Here is a 16,102-nt window from a genome sequence, read left to right as displayed (position 1 = left end):
AAGCAAACTAACCAACATCCTACCTAGGTGTCTAGAAATGTATACAGGTAAACTTCTACTTACAACCATTTGCTTAATAATAATTTGGATTAATATCTGTCTAAAGAAGCCAGTTATGACCTAAATTGAAACTTCTCTGACTTCTGCCCTATCCTAAAGGTCATGTAATCACAACCTGAGCACTTAGCAAGCAGCCTGTATTTATGACTGGTTGCATCATCCTGATCATGTGATGGCATTTGTTTAGTTTCTGGCAAAACCTGCCATTGGTTAAATTGGATTTACATATATGACCGCGTAACTCAACTTAGAACCGTGGTAAAAATAACTGTTAAAATTGGGTTAGATCATACAGTGTCTTGACTTATGATGCAATCTGTTCCTAATTGTTAATGTAAGGACTACCTGCATGAAATATATTGACCCACATCCAGGATGCATCCTTTCTTCTTCAGAATAGTTATTAACGTTAATTGGATAAAATCATAAAATCTGATATATGAGGTTGTGTTTTAAAAAACATAATCAAGATTAGCCATATATTTAGGATCCTACATAAGCTAAACTATAGTTAAAGTCATCAAAATAAGCCACTTATTTCATTATATATGTGATTGCAGAAATTTATCTGTATCATTTATTAGGTAGTTTCAAAGTTAACAAGCCCCTTTGCAAAAAACAAAACAAAACAAAACAAAACAAAAAAAACACCTGGTAATTTCAGAAAAAGTTTTACCTCTTTAGAATCGTCTATTCTTTCAAAGTAAACGAAAGCAAATCCTCTTGATCGTCCAGTCCGTTGATCATACACCACATTGACTCCACTCAATGGTCCGTAACGGGAAAAGACTTCTCGAAGATCTCTCTCAGTAGTATATAAGCTGAGGCCAAACACTCCAAGACATGTATTAGGATCCGGATTAGCCTAAAATGTATCAAGTTAAACTATTAAGTGTCTTATTATTAACAGTTAAATCTATTACAGGTAGTCCTTGACTTATGACCACAATTGAACCCAAATTTCCATTGCTAAGCAAGACATTTGAGTTTTGTCCCATTTTATGACTTTCCTTGTTACAGTAAGTGAATTATTGCAGTTGTTAAATTAGTAACACAGTCATTAAGCAAATATGACTTTCCCATTGACTCTACTTTCCAAAGGTTGCAGAAAATGACCACATGACACCAGATCACTGCAATTGTCATAAATACATGCCAGTTGCCAAACATCCAAACTTTGATCACATGACCACAGGGATGCTGCAATGGTTATGTGAAAAATGGTCATAAACTACTTTTTCCAGTGCCGTTGTTACTTCAGTCACTAAACAAATGGCTGTCAATTGAGGACTACTGTAGTTCTTCATTTATACAACCTTGCCCCAGAAACAGGGATAGCAAAATATTTCAGCTGCATTCTGAGTAGCATATAAAGGGAACAGAAATATGCTCTGTTTAATCTATCACTGTATCAAACTTTTTTTTAAAAGACGTTCTCATTCAAATTATAAGAGAGGCATAAGAAAGGAATCTACTGTGGAGTGAGCTATGTATCAATGTTTCTCATCTCATCATGGATTTTAAACAAGTTATCATGTAATTTAAATTATGCTATTTAAATATCATCTCATAAGGAAAGGGTTTAAACTTGTGTTCTCCATGGCCAATCCAATTCTCTAAAGAAATATTAGTATAATTTTTTTAGCAGAAACTTCAGAAGCAAGCTGCTTTGGTTCCTTAATTCCTTCTACCTAGCTACCACTTCTGTTCTCACTATCTCTAATCCACAGCTTATTGTGAACAAGAGGAATAAAGAATAAGTTTAGCTAGGAAAACACACATTTACTTTTTGGGTAACTTATGGTAGCTAAGAAGAATGCAACTGTGTCTATAAAGCAGAAAATATAAAGACTTGTCTTTTTTTCTTGACTATAGAAACTGTATTATAGTCAGCCAACTTAAATTAATGGAAAAAAATAATATTCCTACAAGCTTACACTACATACTCTGCTGCCAGTATGCCTTCTTCGGTTAGACATAGGAGAGTGGCTTCGGCTCCTTCGACGCCGATATTCTGGGGTATAAGATCTACTTCGTGATCGCCGCTTGTGAGAATGGGATCTAGAGCGGGTATATCGCCTGTGAGAATGTCTTCTGGATCTAGATCTTTAAATGGTAAAAATAAAGTTTCATATAAAGACTGCAATAGGCCATCAAAATTAATATTAAAAATTATTAATAACAATTTAAAACAACTGATTTATATAACTGTTAACATTTTAAGATATTAAATTCATTGTTTTTCAAAACTTATGGGCAATTTATGGAATAAGATCTGCACCTGACATGCCGTTATTATGCTGCAGTTACATATTGAGGAAATCTCCTAAAGAAATTCTAACGCTCACCTATCCTAAAACAGATGTCATTTTTTTTTTAAAGGGAAAGAAATGAAGCATTACTAATCTTAACATTCTACACTGGAGAAGTAAACTGCAGAAAAACTGCATGACCACTGCCATTCTATTTGAGAAGGTGTGAAATGAGCAGAAATGCATGTATTTTTATTTGGGACATAATTTGTCATGGAAATTTCTGAACTTCTCTTCAAATAGTCTTTATTTACAGGTAATCCCCCAGGTACCAACATTTATTTGGTGAGTTTTCACAAAAACAAATTAATTCAGAAAGGATACTTGTATTAAATACTCAAAATTGTGACCAAATAGAGGCATTTGTAGCTATGTGACTTGGATTCAGTCTCTGCTGCAAATGGCTGCCATGTTAACTCTGTGACTTGCCTGGGCCATTTGGGGTATGAGAAGCTGGAAGGGGGGGGGTTGTCCCTTGGTCACATGGGCCAGTGGTTCTCAACCTGTGGGTCGGGACCCCATTTGGGGTCGAATGACCATTTCACGGGGGTCGCCAAACAATGCAGTCTGCCATTTTTCCCCCCTTTTCCTTAGCTGTGCTACTCCCTTTTATTCTATTGGCTTTTGAAAGCCAATAGAATAGACTCTCTTGAATAGAGTCTAATTCTATTGGCTTTCAAAAGCCAATAGGAATTGTCCAGGCTGTCTCTACCCTGCTGAGCCCGCCAAAAGTCCCATTCTGCAAACGGTGCTGCACCAGTTTAGTCCTCGACTTACGACCGGTTGATAGTCCTCGACTTACGACCGGTTGGGGGGGGGGGTCGCGGCATTAAAAAGATTGAGAACCACTGACATAGGCAAACAAGAGCTGAACTGGCACCGGTTTTTGGTTTTGCTGCAATCTGCTATTGCAGTGGTTCTCAACCTTTTTAATGCTGTGACCCCCCAACCGGTCGTAAGTCGAGGACTACTCAACCGGTCGTAAGTCGAGGACTACTCAACTGGTGCAGCACCGTTTGCAGAGTCTATTCTATTGGCTTTCAAAAGCCAATAGAATAAAATGGAGTAGCACAGCTAAGGAAAAGGGGGAAAAAATGGCGGACTGCGTTGTTTGGCAACCCCCGTGAAATGGTCGTTCGACCCCAAATGGGGTCCCGACCCACAGGTTGAGAACCACTGTGCTATTGCCTGGGCTCAAGTGCTACAATTACTTCTGTAAATATTTTTAAAAAAATTTTTTGTTACTCTTTTGGGAACTGCTCTGCTTTTTAAGTACTGTACTTTGCAAACTATTGTGTTTGCAAACTATTAAGCTTTTATTTTGGAGATTAGCATATATTACTGTAGTTTGTAGGTTTTAAATTTAAATTGCCTGTAGAAGTGGTGGGTGCCCATCACTGGAAGCTTTTAAGAAGAGACTGCATAGGTATTTATCAGATACTTTCTCGTGAGAGCAGTGGGTTAGACTAAATGACTTCAAGATCCCTTCCATCTCTGTTACTATTACAAGCCAAGAGTTCTGCAAGTTCCTCCCCCATCGCCCTCTGGGTGCCTGCCTGGAGACTCTTAAGCTAATTAGTGACAAGGTTTTTAAAAAATTTTAAAGCAACAGTTAGCTGAAGAAGCTTGAGCTAACTAGCAACAGTTGTTTTTTTTAAAAAAATAATTTAATGGCTGCAAGCCCTGCTTGGAGGCAATTTAGTTCCTGAAGGCATCGGAAACAGGTGATGGGTGGCTGGCGGGAAACTTTCCCAGTTCAGTTAACATGGCAGCTATCGGAGGAAATAGTAAATCAGATTTTCATTCTTTTAACAATCCATTTGAGTTTTTGACTTACGAGCTAATGGCCCGGTTCCATTCGGTACGTACCTCAGGGATTACCTCTATTACTATAGGAATATTTTCATATTTTTCATAACTACATGTAGCTATGAATTTAAATAGCTTACTGGTATTTCTATATTTACATGTCTATACATGCACATTGTTAAAGCACATCACAACTGCTTGAAAACAAGCCTAGTACAACTGTTTTGATGGATTTTACAATATCATAATGTTAACTTTTTATTTTTGCCATTATCACTATATGATTATTTATGAAGTTTCAGGGCATTTTTCAAGACCTGACAAAAAAACTTAGTTCTATAATTGCAACAAGTGTATAAGTAAAGTTTAATATATTCAATTTTTTAATAAACATAAATGTACCTGGATTTTGATCTTGATCGAGAGTGTGATTCAGAATGTTTAGAAGCTTTTGATGGGCTACGAGATCGTGACCTGCTCTCAGATTTTGCACGAGCAGGACTCCCAGCTGGAGATTTTGACTGGGAGCGTGATTCCTACCGAAAGAAGCAGTATTACAAATGGTATTGGTTGCACAAATGCCTACCTTCTTAAGTTAAAAGTAACTATATTTTATTGATTGTGCCTGAAAAATAAATGGTTAGGTAATACCCTCCAGGACAAGATTCTCTTTAACCCACTATTAATATTGTACAATTTCCTCAAATAATACCCTACATGAACCAGATGTCCAATATTCTATTAACTAAGTAATCATGCAAATTCATCTATAACTTGATCAGACAGACACTGGAACATAAGCCATACATTTACTTAACCTAGGACCCATTCATTCTTCCAGATTCTTTTAATTCTACTTCACTCTTGCTTTCTACTTTTCTTCATTCTTCATTGAGTTTTTCATTTTTCATACTTCGTGTATTCTTCCCCAATTCAAACAATTCATTATAGCCTTAAAAAATATTCAAGTGCTTCTATCTGACCAATCTTCTGTTCAATTTTCCCCCATTCAATTTTAATTTTCTGATCTTTAACATTTTTCATTAGCCTTCTTTTATCTTGATTTATCTTCCACATTCTTGGAAAAAACTCTTCCATTTCTTCACGAACATTAACCTTAATGGAAAAAGAACATTTAGTATATTTAAGCATGTGGGGATTATAAAACCCTGCTGGATTTTCAGAATTTTATCTACTAAAATGGAATAGCCAGCAGGTGAAATGCAAATAACTAGTTTATAAAAGCAATTAAAAAATCTTTTAACTGATATAATCATATAGGCTCTAGTAATGAACACTGGTTCCCTTGCAGTGTTTCTCAAATATTGTACACCTATTCGGCTCCCTAATTTCAGTAACGTTTCAAGTCTGTATTTATATACACATACAAACACACACACACACACACACACACATTCTTAAAAAGTGAAACAGACTAATAGGCAAAGATTCAAAGAGTTACAATAGCATATCAATTAACACAAATACAAATAATAAAACATCTTGACTCCTACTTTTTAAACAGAAAGATCTCACAACTTATTACAAATTTGGTTCTAAAATACATATTAAGTGCTGGTTGTTCAAATCCCAAATCTGTACTGAAAATGCAAATTTGATTTACTACTTTGGATCTTAGCCATAGAAGCTATGTTTGATTTACAAATCCCATGATTCATGTCTATCATTAAGTGTGATTATTTTATTCAAGTTAGAAATATTTGTACAGTAAAATAACAAAGCTAAACTATTTGTTAATATCAGTATGGTTTAATAATGCTGCTAACTGTACTGCCTGACTAGATGTCTACTTTGTACTCCACCAGAAGAAATGTATCAGGCAAGGCAATTTAGAAAGAGTAAGCAATATATATATATATATATATATATATATATATATATATATATATATATATATATATATATATATGCATGTATATTATATGTATCTAAATGAGGTGATCATTTGTTCTCCCAAACTAAAGAACCAAGCAGAAATTACTCTCAAAATTATTTAATACAAAAGCTGATGTCAAAAAGACCCATTTTTTTTCAGGAATTGAAACTATTCATTTTATTTTCTAATTTCAAATCTTTTCCCCATCATTTTTAAAATACTGAATAAAGTTGCAAATACCTGGTGGCTTTTGTAAAATTCAGCTTTTATGTATTTCTCTACAGTACACGTAATCTTCAACTTACAATAGATCATTTAGTGACTGTTCAATGTTACAACATCACTGAAAAAAGTGACTTATGACAGTTTTTCACATTTATGACAGTTACCCCATCCCCATGAAGATGTGATAAAAATTCAGACAGAATATTTATGACAGTTGCAGTGACCTGGGATCAAGTGATCACTTTTGCAATCTTCTGATAAACAAAATCAATGGGGAAGCCAGATTCACTTAACGTCAATGATTCACATAACAACTATGGCAATAAAGGTCATAAAATGGGGCAAAATTCAGTTAACAAATGTCTCCCTTAGCAACATAAATTTTGGACTCAATTGTGGTTGTAAGTTGAGGACTACCTGTACTTTCCCCACAATTAAATATGAGGTAATCTAACCTCTTCAGAAAAACTTCTAAAAAGCAAAGACTTTTAATGAGAAAAGAATGGGTAGAAAGAAATATCACACTGGAAAATGCATTGTTTCTTAGATAATGGTAGACAGCTTTCTACAAGGAACTACAGGTAGTCCTCAACTTACAACCATAATTGAGCCAAAATTTTTCTTTTTAAATAAATCACTGCAGTTGTTAAGTTAATAACATGATTGTTAAATGAATCCGGCTTCACCATTAACTTTGCTTGTCAGAAGGTTGCAAAAGGTAATAACATGACCCAAGGCCACTGCAACTGTCATAAATGAGTCAGTTGCCAAACATTTGAATTTTGATCACATGACCATGGAGATGCTACAATAGTCGAAATGTGAAAAACCGTCATAAGTCACTTTTTTGGTGCTGTTTTAACTAAATGAAGTGTTGTAAGCTAAGGACTACTTGTACTAATTTTTGACAAAGACTAAACAAACTGTTGTGAGGATCCAATCTGGGTTGGTCACCTTGACCAGAGATTTTGTTTTCTGAGCTTTCGGATTAATGCCGGAGCCCATTTTCAGGGAACTTCTCTCTAGCCAGAACTTTTCTTTAATTAGAGAGCCAATTTGGGGTTATTGTTAAAACTTAAGACTACAAACTGGAAGACTGTGAGTTCTAGTCCTGCCCTCGGCATAAACCACTTTTAAAAAAACCTTTGTAAGAAAACTGCAGGGACTTGTCCATTGAGAAATGGACACAATTGAATAGAAGGGAAAAAAATTACATATCCAAGGCTCACTATCAACACTTATATCTTTCACATATATGATCTTTTAAATTTAAATATATACATTGCAAAACTGTACTGGTCACATTTTTAGAACACAAAACAATAAATTACACTGGAAAAGAATGGATCAGTGATATGGCATTTCATTTTTTTGCCTTCTCCTCCATCCTGAATATGTTCATAAAGTCACCAGGAATAAAAATGAACTGAAAGAGGACTTTATCCTGGTTTGAAGGCTCTCTTTCAGTTAAGTTGATTCCAGATGACCTAATGAACAAATCGTGGATGGGGAGAAAACAATCAAATTGTATGATTTTGTACTGCCACTTTCTGGATATTTTTTTTCCAATTTCGAGATCTATTATATGTCTTGGAATTTCCCAGTAACCTCTTATCTTTGTAAACATGTTGAGATTAGCCAAGGTCAACAACAAAAGCATGCTATTAGAAGGCAGCCCTATTTTATAAATAATCCTTACATTTATACCATCATGACTGCATTCTGTTCAACTCGCAACTGGCTCACCTTTTTGACAGATTGTAATGTTCTGCAATTTATACTTTTTGCTAGAAGCATGCTTTTTTAAACAGTTTCTGGCAAAAATGCCCACAGGACGCATTGAATCCCTTAATGTAGCGGTTCTCCACCTATGGGTCGCGACCCCATTTGGGGGTCGAATGACCATTTCACAGGGGTCACCAAACAAGGCTGTCCGCCATTTTCCCCCCCTTTTCTTTAGCTGTGCTACTCCCTCTTATTCTATTGGCTTTTGAAAGCCAATAGAACAGACTCTATTCAGGAGACTCTATTCTATTGGCGTTCGAAAGCCAATAGAATAGACTCTCTTGAATAGAGTCTAATTCTATTTGATTTCAAAAGCTGATAGGAATTGTCCAGGCTGTCTCTGCCCTGCTGAGACCGCCAAAAGTCCCAGTCTGCAAACGGTGCTGCAAGGAAAGCTTCCCTCCCTGCTGAGCAACTACTAAAAGTAAGTAAAAGAGGGCCAGGGGTTGGAGGTAGGAGGCCGACGAGTGCAGGGAGGGTTGCTGGTGCGTGTGGGGCCGGCAGGTGCCTTACCTGCCTGGGTTGGGCCAGCTGGTAGCCCAGCCGGTGGTCGCCTTGCGCTGTCGCTTGCCGTGGCCGCTCAGGAGTGCCTGGGCCTGCCTGCCGCCACCCCGAATGGGTGGCGGCCAAGGTAAGGCTAGCGGGGCAGCAGCAGGCGCAGGGAGGGTTTCTGGCGCGCGAGGAGCTCGGCAGGTGCCTTACCTGCCTGGGCTGGGCAAGCTGGTGGCCCAGCCAGTGGTCGCCCTGCGTCGTCGCTGCCCCTTGCCAGCTAGGCCTCGGCCGGCGCAGGGGGCAGCACCACGCATGCACGGCGATCCCGGGCAGGGAAAGTCCTCGACTTACGACTGTTGGGTAGTCCTCGACTTACAACCAGTTGGGGAGGGTCGCGGTATTAAAAAGGTTGAGAACCACTACCTTAATGACTGTGGCAAGAAAGGTTGCAATCACATGGGCGCCTCAACTTATGACTATGATTTATAATGGAAATTCCAAGCTCCATTATGATAAATCCATTATGATTTATCTATATATAAATCAAAAATATTAAACAACATTCCTCAATATATTTATATTATAAAAATAAGAAAAATTCTACAGGGAAATTACAAAATTTATATTGCCAAATTTATTATAGGGACTTTGCTACCTTCTCAAAAGTGCAATGAACAACTCAATTTCTCCAGACTCTTAAAGCTTAAGAGATTGGTGTGGATCTCTCAGGTGGGCCATACTTAAGAACATGAAATAAATAAAATCTATGTTATGATCAAAAACAACTTTGTGGCTTTCTGCACAAGAAGCATTCTATAGCTGAGAAATAAGTAAGAATAAATGATGATGTATTAGAATTTTCTCAGGGGGAATTAAAACAAAATCAATAGAAAATCTGACAATATGGGTAGACTTCCACTTATAATCACAATTGGGCCTGAAATCTTGGTCACTGACCAAAATGGTCATTAAATGAGACACCACATGACTGCTTCATTCAATAATCACCAGTTAAGAAGAGCACCAGGGAGAGGCTTTGGGTTTCCCACCACACCCAGGAAGCCTACCCAATCAGGGAGAACAAATTTGAGTGCCATCATTTTTGAAGGTTCATTTTTGCCATATTTGAGGCCTGTTCCTCTTGTACATAGAAAGATTTCCCTTCCCTGCATAGGGAAAAGGGGAAATCCATAAATGTATGTGCTAAGAGAACAGATATCAAATCCAACATGCCCTCTGCTTGCAACCTTCCCTGCTAGCATCATCACTGATTTCCTAGGAAAGCCAGCAGAAAAAAAGTCCGCAAGTGGTGATCATGTGGCATCTGACACCAAGGGAACTTCACAACTGCTTGTAAATGTGAACAAGTTGACAAGTCACCAAAATGCAGTTATATGAGAGGGAGGGCACAATATTTTACAATTGCCATAAGAGCTTTGCGGGATTACACATCAACATTTAAATATACTCAAATTATGCAGCCCAGGCTGGATGGCCTCAAACATTCTGCATCTACTTCTGACAGAGTAACTGAGTTTTCTCTATTTGAGAAGAGTAAATTAATTATACTGAAATTTCACAGCTCATTTTTTAAAATCTAAACAAAGCCATTCTTATCTCTCCTACTTATCCCTATATAAACAGATTTACTTCACCATGCTGTTTCTCCCCGAAATTAAGACCTGGTCTTATTTTTAATTTTTTGCCTCCAAAAGAGGCACCGGGGTGGTGGTTATTTTCCACTTACCTCGCAGCGGTGGCACCGACAGCTCCGCCCAGCCAGCCCTCTTCTGTGGCCAAAGGAGCAGCTTCACTCTGCAGCTGAGAATGGAGCTTGGGCCTGCATTTCGCCCTCACAGGCATTTCTGGAAGGCCTGTGCAGCTGAGAATTGAGCTGCAGATTGAATTCATAGCTCGGTTTTTGGCTGCATATAACTTCCGGAAAGGCCTCTGACTGAGAAATGCAGGTCCAAGCTCCATTCTCAGCTGCAGAATGAAGCTGCTCCTTCAACCTTAGAAGTCGGCCTGTAAGGCAAGTGTCAATCCAAGGGAGGCCTGGCTGCAATGGTAAGCTCCACCCGTCTCAGCTTGATTTTTAGGCATGTACCTCACCCCAAAATTAGGGCTTATTTTGGGGGAAACACAATATATGTTAGCTTCCTTTCTATTGATAATAAGCTACTTCCCCATATCAAATTCAATATTTAGGAAATTCAGCTAATTGATAATGCAAAAAGGACATTCCCTAGCTGGACTAATTATAACGAAAGTTGTAGTCAAAGCTAGTATGTTCCTAGTCTTGAATCTTATAAAGTAAAGTCTTTATATTTGAAGTAGTCTTTATATTGTTCCTAGGCGAACTTTAAAGAGAGTAAGGTAGTCCTCAACTTACGACCACAACTGAGCCCAAAATTTATGTTGCTTAGTGAAACATTTGTTAAATGAGTTTTGCCTCATTTTACAACTTTTCTTGCCACAGTTGTTAAGTGAATCACTGGAGTTGATAAGTTAGTAACACAGGTGATAAGTAAAACAGGTTTCCCCATTGACTTTGCTTGTCAAAAGATTGCAAAAGGTGATCACATAATCTCTGGACACTGCAAGCATCATAAATATGAGTCAGTTGCCAAGCATCTGAATTTTGATCACATGATCATAGCGATGTTGCAAGGGTATGAAAAACAGTCACTGCATGGTGGCTCAGTGGTTAGAATGCAGTATGCAGGCTAACTCACTGCTTACCCCAGGAGTTTGATTCTGAGATGCTCAAGGTTGACTCAGCCTTCCATCCTTCTGAGGTCAGGGGTAATATGCTGATTCTGTAAACCACCTGAGAGGGCTATAAGCCACTTTGAAGTAATATATAAATTTAAGTGCTATTGCTCTAAATCAGTGTTTCCCAAACTTGACAATTTTAAGGCATGTGGACTTCAACTCCCAGAATTCCACAGCCAGCAACGTCCTCATGCCTTAAAATTGTCAAGTTTGGGAAACACTGCTCTAAATCACTGTTTTCAATGTAACTTTGAACAGTCATTAAATGAACTGTTTTAAGTTGAGGACTACCTGTGTACAGTGGTGGGATTCAAATATGTGAACAACTGGTTGTCTGTGTGGATGCTGCTTCCGGAAGTCCACTCTGGGCCTGAGCAACAAAAAATTAGCTACCGGTTCTGCCAAACTGGTGCAAACTGCCTGAATCCCACCACTGCCTGTATATGTCCCCTGAATTAAGCCAAGCAGTTTAGAGAGGCTAATGCAGAACAGTTCTTAATTAAGGGAAATGTATTTCAGCAAAACACAACATTAATAACAATAAACCATGGTACTTCAATACCATAAGGAACAATTTTTAAAGTAACAAAGAGGATTCTACTGCATCCAGATTCTTAATCTAATTATACTGGGTATTTTATTATTTTAATACAGCTACAATATACACTTCTATCTTGCCTGGTTTCAAATTGTTTCATTTCTTTCACTTCTTCACAACTTCCAGCTGCTGCTTCAATAATAAGTGTTCTTGAATTTTTGCATGTGAAATCAAATAATAATCCTAAACATATTGAAAAACTTATCACCGCTTTACATTTGGTTTTGTTGTTTTTTCAAGATTTTAATATAAATGAAAATAAAAAACTTTATAGAAACATCATTATTAGATACAAATGAACATTAATTGTAAAGGCTCAAATAGGATATTCTTATACAAGGATAAGATTTGCACTACAATCACACATTCCTATTATCATTTTTGAGAAAAGTAGTAACAAGATATATTAGTTTTTAAAAAATGAGCTTTCCCAAATTTATAAGGTAGGAGGGGAACGAAATGAGTACCTCAAGTTTTTTATACTGTAATAACAGAACACACAAACACACACACACACAAATCTAAATCTAAAAATACCGTAACTCTTCCCAGACAGCATATTTAACTCTTCCCAGACAGCATATTTAAAAGTATGCTATTATACTCTCTATGCAAAATTTAAAAATTCCTTTCAATAATTAAATAATGACCTGATAAATTATTTAAGATAGTGCAAACGTAGAATTGGAACAATGGCAAGTAGCTTCTAATTAACTCTTTTCATTATTACTGCCCACAATAATGCAGAAAATATCCACTAGTACCATACCTTAAACACCTTATCGTAACAAAATGTTGACTCTGTATTCCGGTGTAAACCTAATAAATCATGCTGGAAGCTTAATAGCATTTTTACCTGAAAAAATTCTGATGCCATTTTCATCGTATTATTATTAGAAACGGTCCTCAACTCTCTCCTAGGACAAGGGGGCATTATCGCCGGCCCTCCCGATTTCTCTGACTGTATAGGGTCCCTTCCCACCAGCCCTGCATACTTTCTTTTTGGATTTCCGGGAGGAGGATGTTATTAGTTAAAGTGAAAACGGGAATTTAAAGCAATCGAGAATGAAAGAACTTGAAAATGGCAAAAAAAAAAAAAAAAAGGAAAAGGGCAAACGGTTAAAAATAGAGCGAAGGGGGGGAGCGAGAACCCAACACTCATTAAAGGGGTGAGGGTTGGCGCCAAAAGAGGAGTCGGGATCACGGTTTGTTAATTCCGAGGATCCTGGTCCGGAAGGAGGAAAGCAGGGCCAAGTCGAAACAGCCAACGAGAGCGCGGTCCCTGCGGGCGGGATGTAGCGTAGCCCCACCTCGGAGGAAGGAACCATTTTGGTAAGGAACAACGAAGTCTCTCAGGATGACTCCGCCCCGCTCGGCGCCCGATGCGGAGGCTCTTTTTTTCTTCTTCGCCCACTTCTTGCCCTCAGGGCCAGGCCAGGCCTCCGACACCTCGGCCCGAACAGAACCGCTCACTACTCACCCTCCCCTCGAAGTTATTCTCCTCCACGTCGCTCATGCTGGCGCGTGTCTAAGGCGGCAGGTGGCCAAACAAGTGGGAATCCGTGGGAGGAGCACCGAGCCCCGACTTTCTCCTGCCACTGCCTCCAATTACCTAACTCCTATGCTGTGGCGACGGCAACGCAAAATGGCGCTTCAGTCACTAACGTTTGCGCCCGACACTCAGGGAAGGGGAGGGACTCCCGGTGCCACGCCCAGACGTGCCACAATGTGGCATCTCCGCCGCAAGAAACAACGTACAGTAGTAGGCTGGACGAGTGGCACATGCGCAATTTATTGGGTCTAGTTTTCGGCTTTGCACGTGTTGGGCTTTTCCAGGGATGCTTGACTTGGAGTGCAATAGCATAGTAATTCTTCTAGTTTTGTGGTTCCTATCAGTTATTTTTATTTAGTTTATATGCTCACCCAACTGCAAAGTGACTCTAATAATGCTATTGGTGAATCTAGAATCAAATATTTTAATAATGTAATTTATTTATTTATGGTTCAAGACCTTTTGATGTTAAATCAGTTAAGTTCACTTTGGCCCAGTTAACCAATTTATACAATTCAGTTCTCTGGGTTTGCACAATCCATTACACCATAAACTAATATGAGATACAACATAATACATTGTAATTTTCCATAATGTAGACTAGCATATAGCTTATGAATGACATATCCAATTTATATGGTTTATTTTTTATTCAAACTAGCTAGGGTTAGTATTTTAAAGAATAGCCACTTTATTATATATCCAGAGCACAGCTATGTTTAACCAATGCATGAACTCTGCTAAAGCTATGACATACATAGCTTCTGGCTGGAAGCATGTACCAGTTACACCATTGTACAGATAACAAGGGAATTAATAAGGAAATACCAGAGAGGGGGCAGTGAAGGGGCTAGGGCAGTGGTGACGAACCTATGGCACGGGTGCCAGAGGCGGCACTCAGAGCCCTCTCTGTGGGCACGCGCTCTGTCGCCCCAGTCCTAGGCCTTCAGCTAGGTTTTATAAAACGTTTTTGCTTTAGTAAGGTGACCAACCATCCTCCTTTAGGGAGGACAGTCCTCCTTTTGTAAGTTCTGTCCTCCCTCAAAAAGTGTCCTCCTTCATGTCCTCCTTTTCAACATTTGAAGACTAATCTGCAGGGCTTTTTTTTTCCTCATAGAACGCTCAGAACTGTGTTCCAGCACCTTTTTTTGATCGTTTTTTTTTTCAACTTTTGCATGAGCTGTGCTACTCCCACTATTGGCTTTTGAAAGCCAATAGGAATTGCTGCTGAGCACGCCAAAACACCCGACTGGCAAACTTTGCACATGCAAGTTGTCTGTATTATTGTTGCAATGAATAAAATGTTTCTTTTATTTACAATATTTTTTTCTTCAATATATCTGTGTCCTCCTTTTTATTGTAAAAAAGTTGGTCACCTTAGCTTTAAGTTTCTGCCGCTGTGTGCAAAAAAAAAAAAAAGGTTAAATCAATCAATTTCAACTTCTCGCCGGGAAAAAAAAGGTCTTGCAAAGTTGGAATTGATTGATTGAATTTTTTAATCCCACTCAATCTGCCGTTACCACCGCAGCCATGCCCACCCAATGGGTCACACTCACCCAATGGGCTATGCCCAGCCGATGCATAAATGGGTTTTGGGTTGCAGTTTGGGCACTCAGTCTCTAAAAGGTTCGCCATCACTGGGCTAGGGCTTACAAGTTTGGGTGACAAGGGCTTAATTAACTTTAAGCATTTAGGTATGATAGGTGGACTGTTAGCATGTGACTGAACTGGGTCTATCAACTGGGCCTGGGGAGGATGGACCAGCTGAACTGCTGAAATCTATAAAGAAGGTGTGGTCTCTTATTTTCTCTCTTACTTTCATGTACTGAGATCCGCCAGCCTTTGCAAGCACTTTAATAAAACTTTTTTTTTCCAATAACCTTGGAGTTGAATTTTATTCCTCACACTAATCATACACAATCCCAAAGGTGCTTTCTCTGAGATGAAAAAGCTTCTTCAATGAGCAACGAAATGTCTTCAAAGACAAACAAAAGTCCAGTTGCCTTGTGAAAAAGTACCTTTGGGATAACTATGACCTGGATGACTGAGAATCTCCATAGACACGATCATACACAACTGAATTTATATAATGGGTGGTTAGTTTATGGTTCGGTGCCTCATGTAAACAAAAACTATTGTGTAGTGAGATATAAATCTAATTAACTGCAATCAAACTCCCAAAGGTGAGTTTATAGGGGCATCATGGAATCATGGAAGGGGACGAGGTCATTTGTGCCACCAATCCAACTCCCCACTTCATATAAGAATCTGAATTAATTATACAGACATGTGGCTGTATGCTCTCCACTTGAGCTCAATTCGTAGGTCTAGTTTTTGATTCCATGTACAATCCAATAAACGGGGATTAAGTAGATCACGATTAAGTTATGATAATCAAATAATCACGTGTGTGAATGTACACAACCATAATCTTTGTGCAATTAATCTTTCTAGGAAACTTGGTCCACTTGTGAAGTGTTTTGTTTGTAAAATTCATATACTATAGAAAACGCTGAAAAGAAAAAGCAGATTGATAAAAAAATTTAAAATAGAAACTGTTAGAATTCATTGTAAATTCAGTAAGTGTACTGCAAAAA

The 16,102-nt window shown here is 38.3% G+C and overlaps 1 protein-coding gene across 5 annotated transcripts in view; it reads right to left on the bottom strand.

Annotated features, from left to right (window-relative positions):
- The window catches only part of TRA2A (transformer 2 alpha homolog), a 29,551-nt gene extending 15,921 nt beyond the window's left edge, over positions 1-13,630 (bottom strand). For 2 of the 5 annotated variants that reach the window (XM_039342101.1, XM_039342102.1), the window contains exons 1-4: positions 12,810-13,630; positions 4,584-4,717; positions 1,998-2,166; positions 737-925 (exon numbers count right to left, since the gene is read on the bottom strand). In XM_039342101.1, the coding sequence (XP_039198035.1) occupies positions 737-925; positions 1,998-2,166; positions 4,584-4,717; positions 12,810-12,887 (570 nt within the window). In that variant the 5' untranslated portion in view covers positions 12,888-13,630. The remainder of the gene's footprint in view (positions 1-736; positions 926-1,997; positions 2,167-4,583; positions 4,718-12,809) is intronic. The other 3 variants (XM_039342104.1, XM_039342106.1, XM_039342103.1) reach the window with 3 other exon arrangements.
- Positions 13,631-16,102: the final 2,472 nt, after the last annotated feature.

Source organism: Crotalus tigris, unplaced genomic scaffold (genome assembly GCF_016545835.1).
Source record: "Crotalus tigris isolate CLP2741 ecotype Arizona unplaced genomic scaffold, ASM1654583v1 scf7180000017774.6281472, whole genome shotgun sequence".
Lineage (NCBI taxonomy): Eukaryota > Metazoa > Chordata > Lepidosauria > Squamata > Viperidae > Crotalus > Crotalus tigris.
This window is presented reverse-complemented; position numbering and strand designations above follow the sequence as displayed.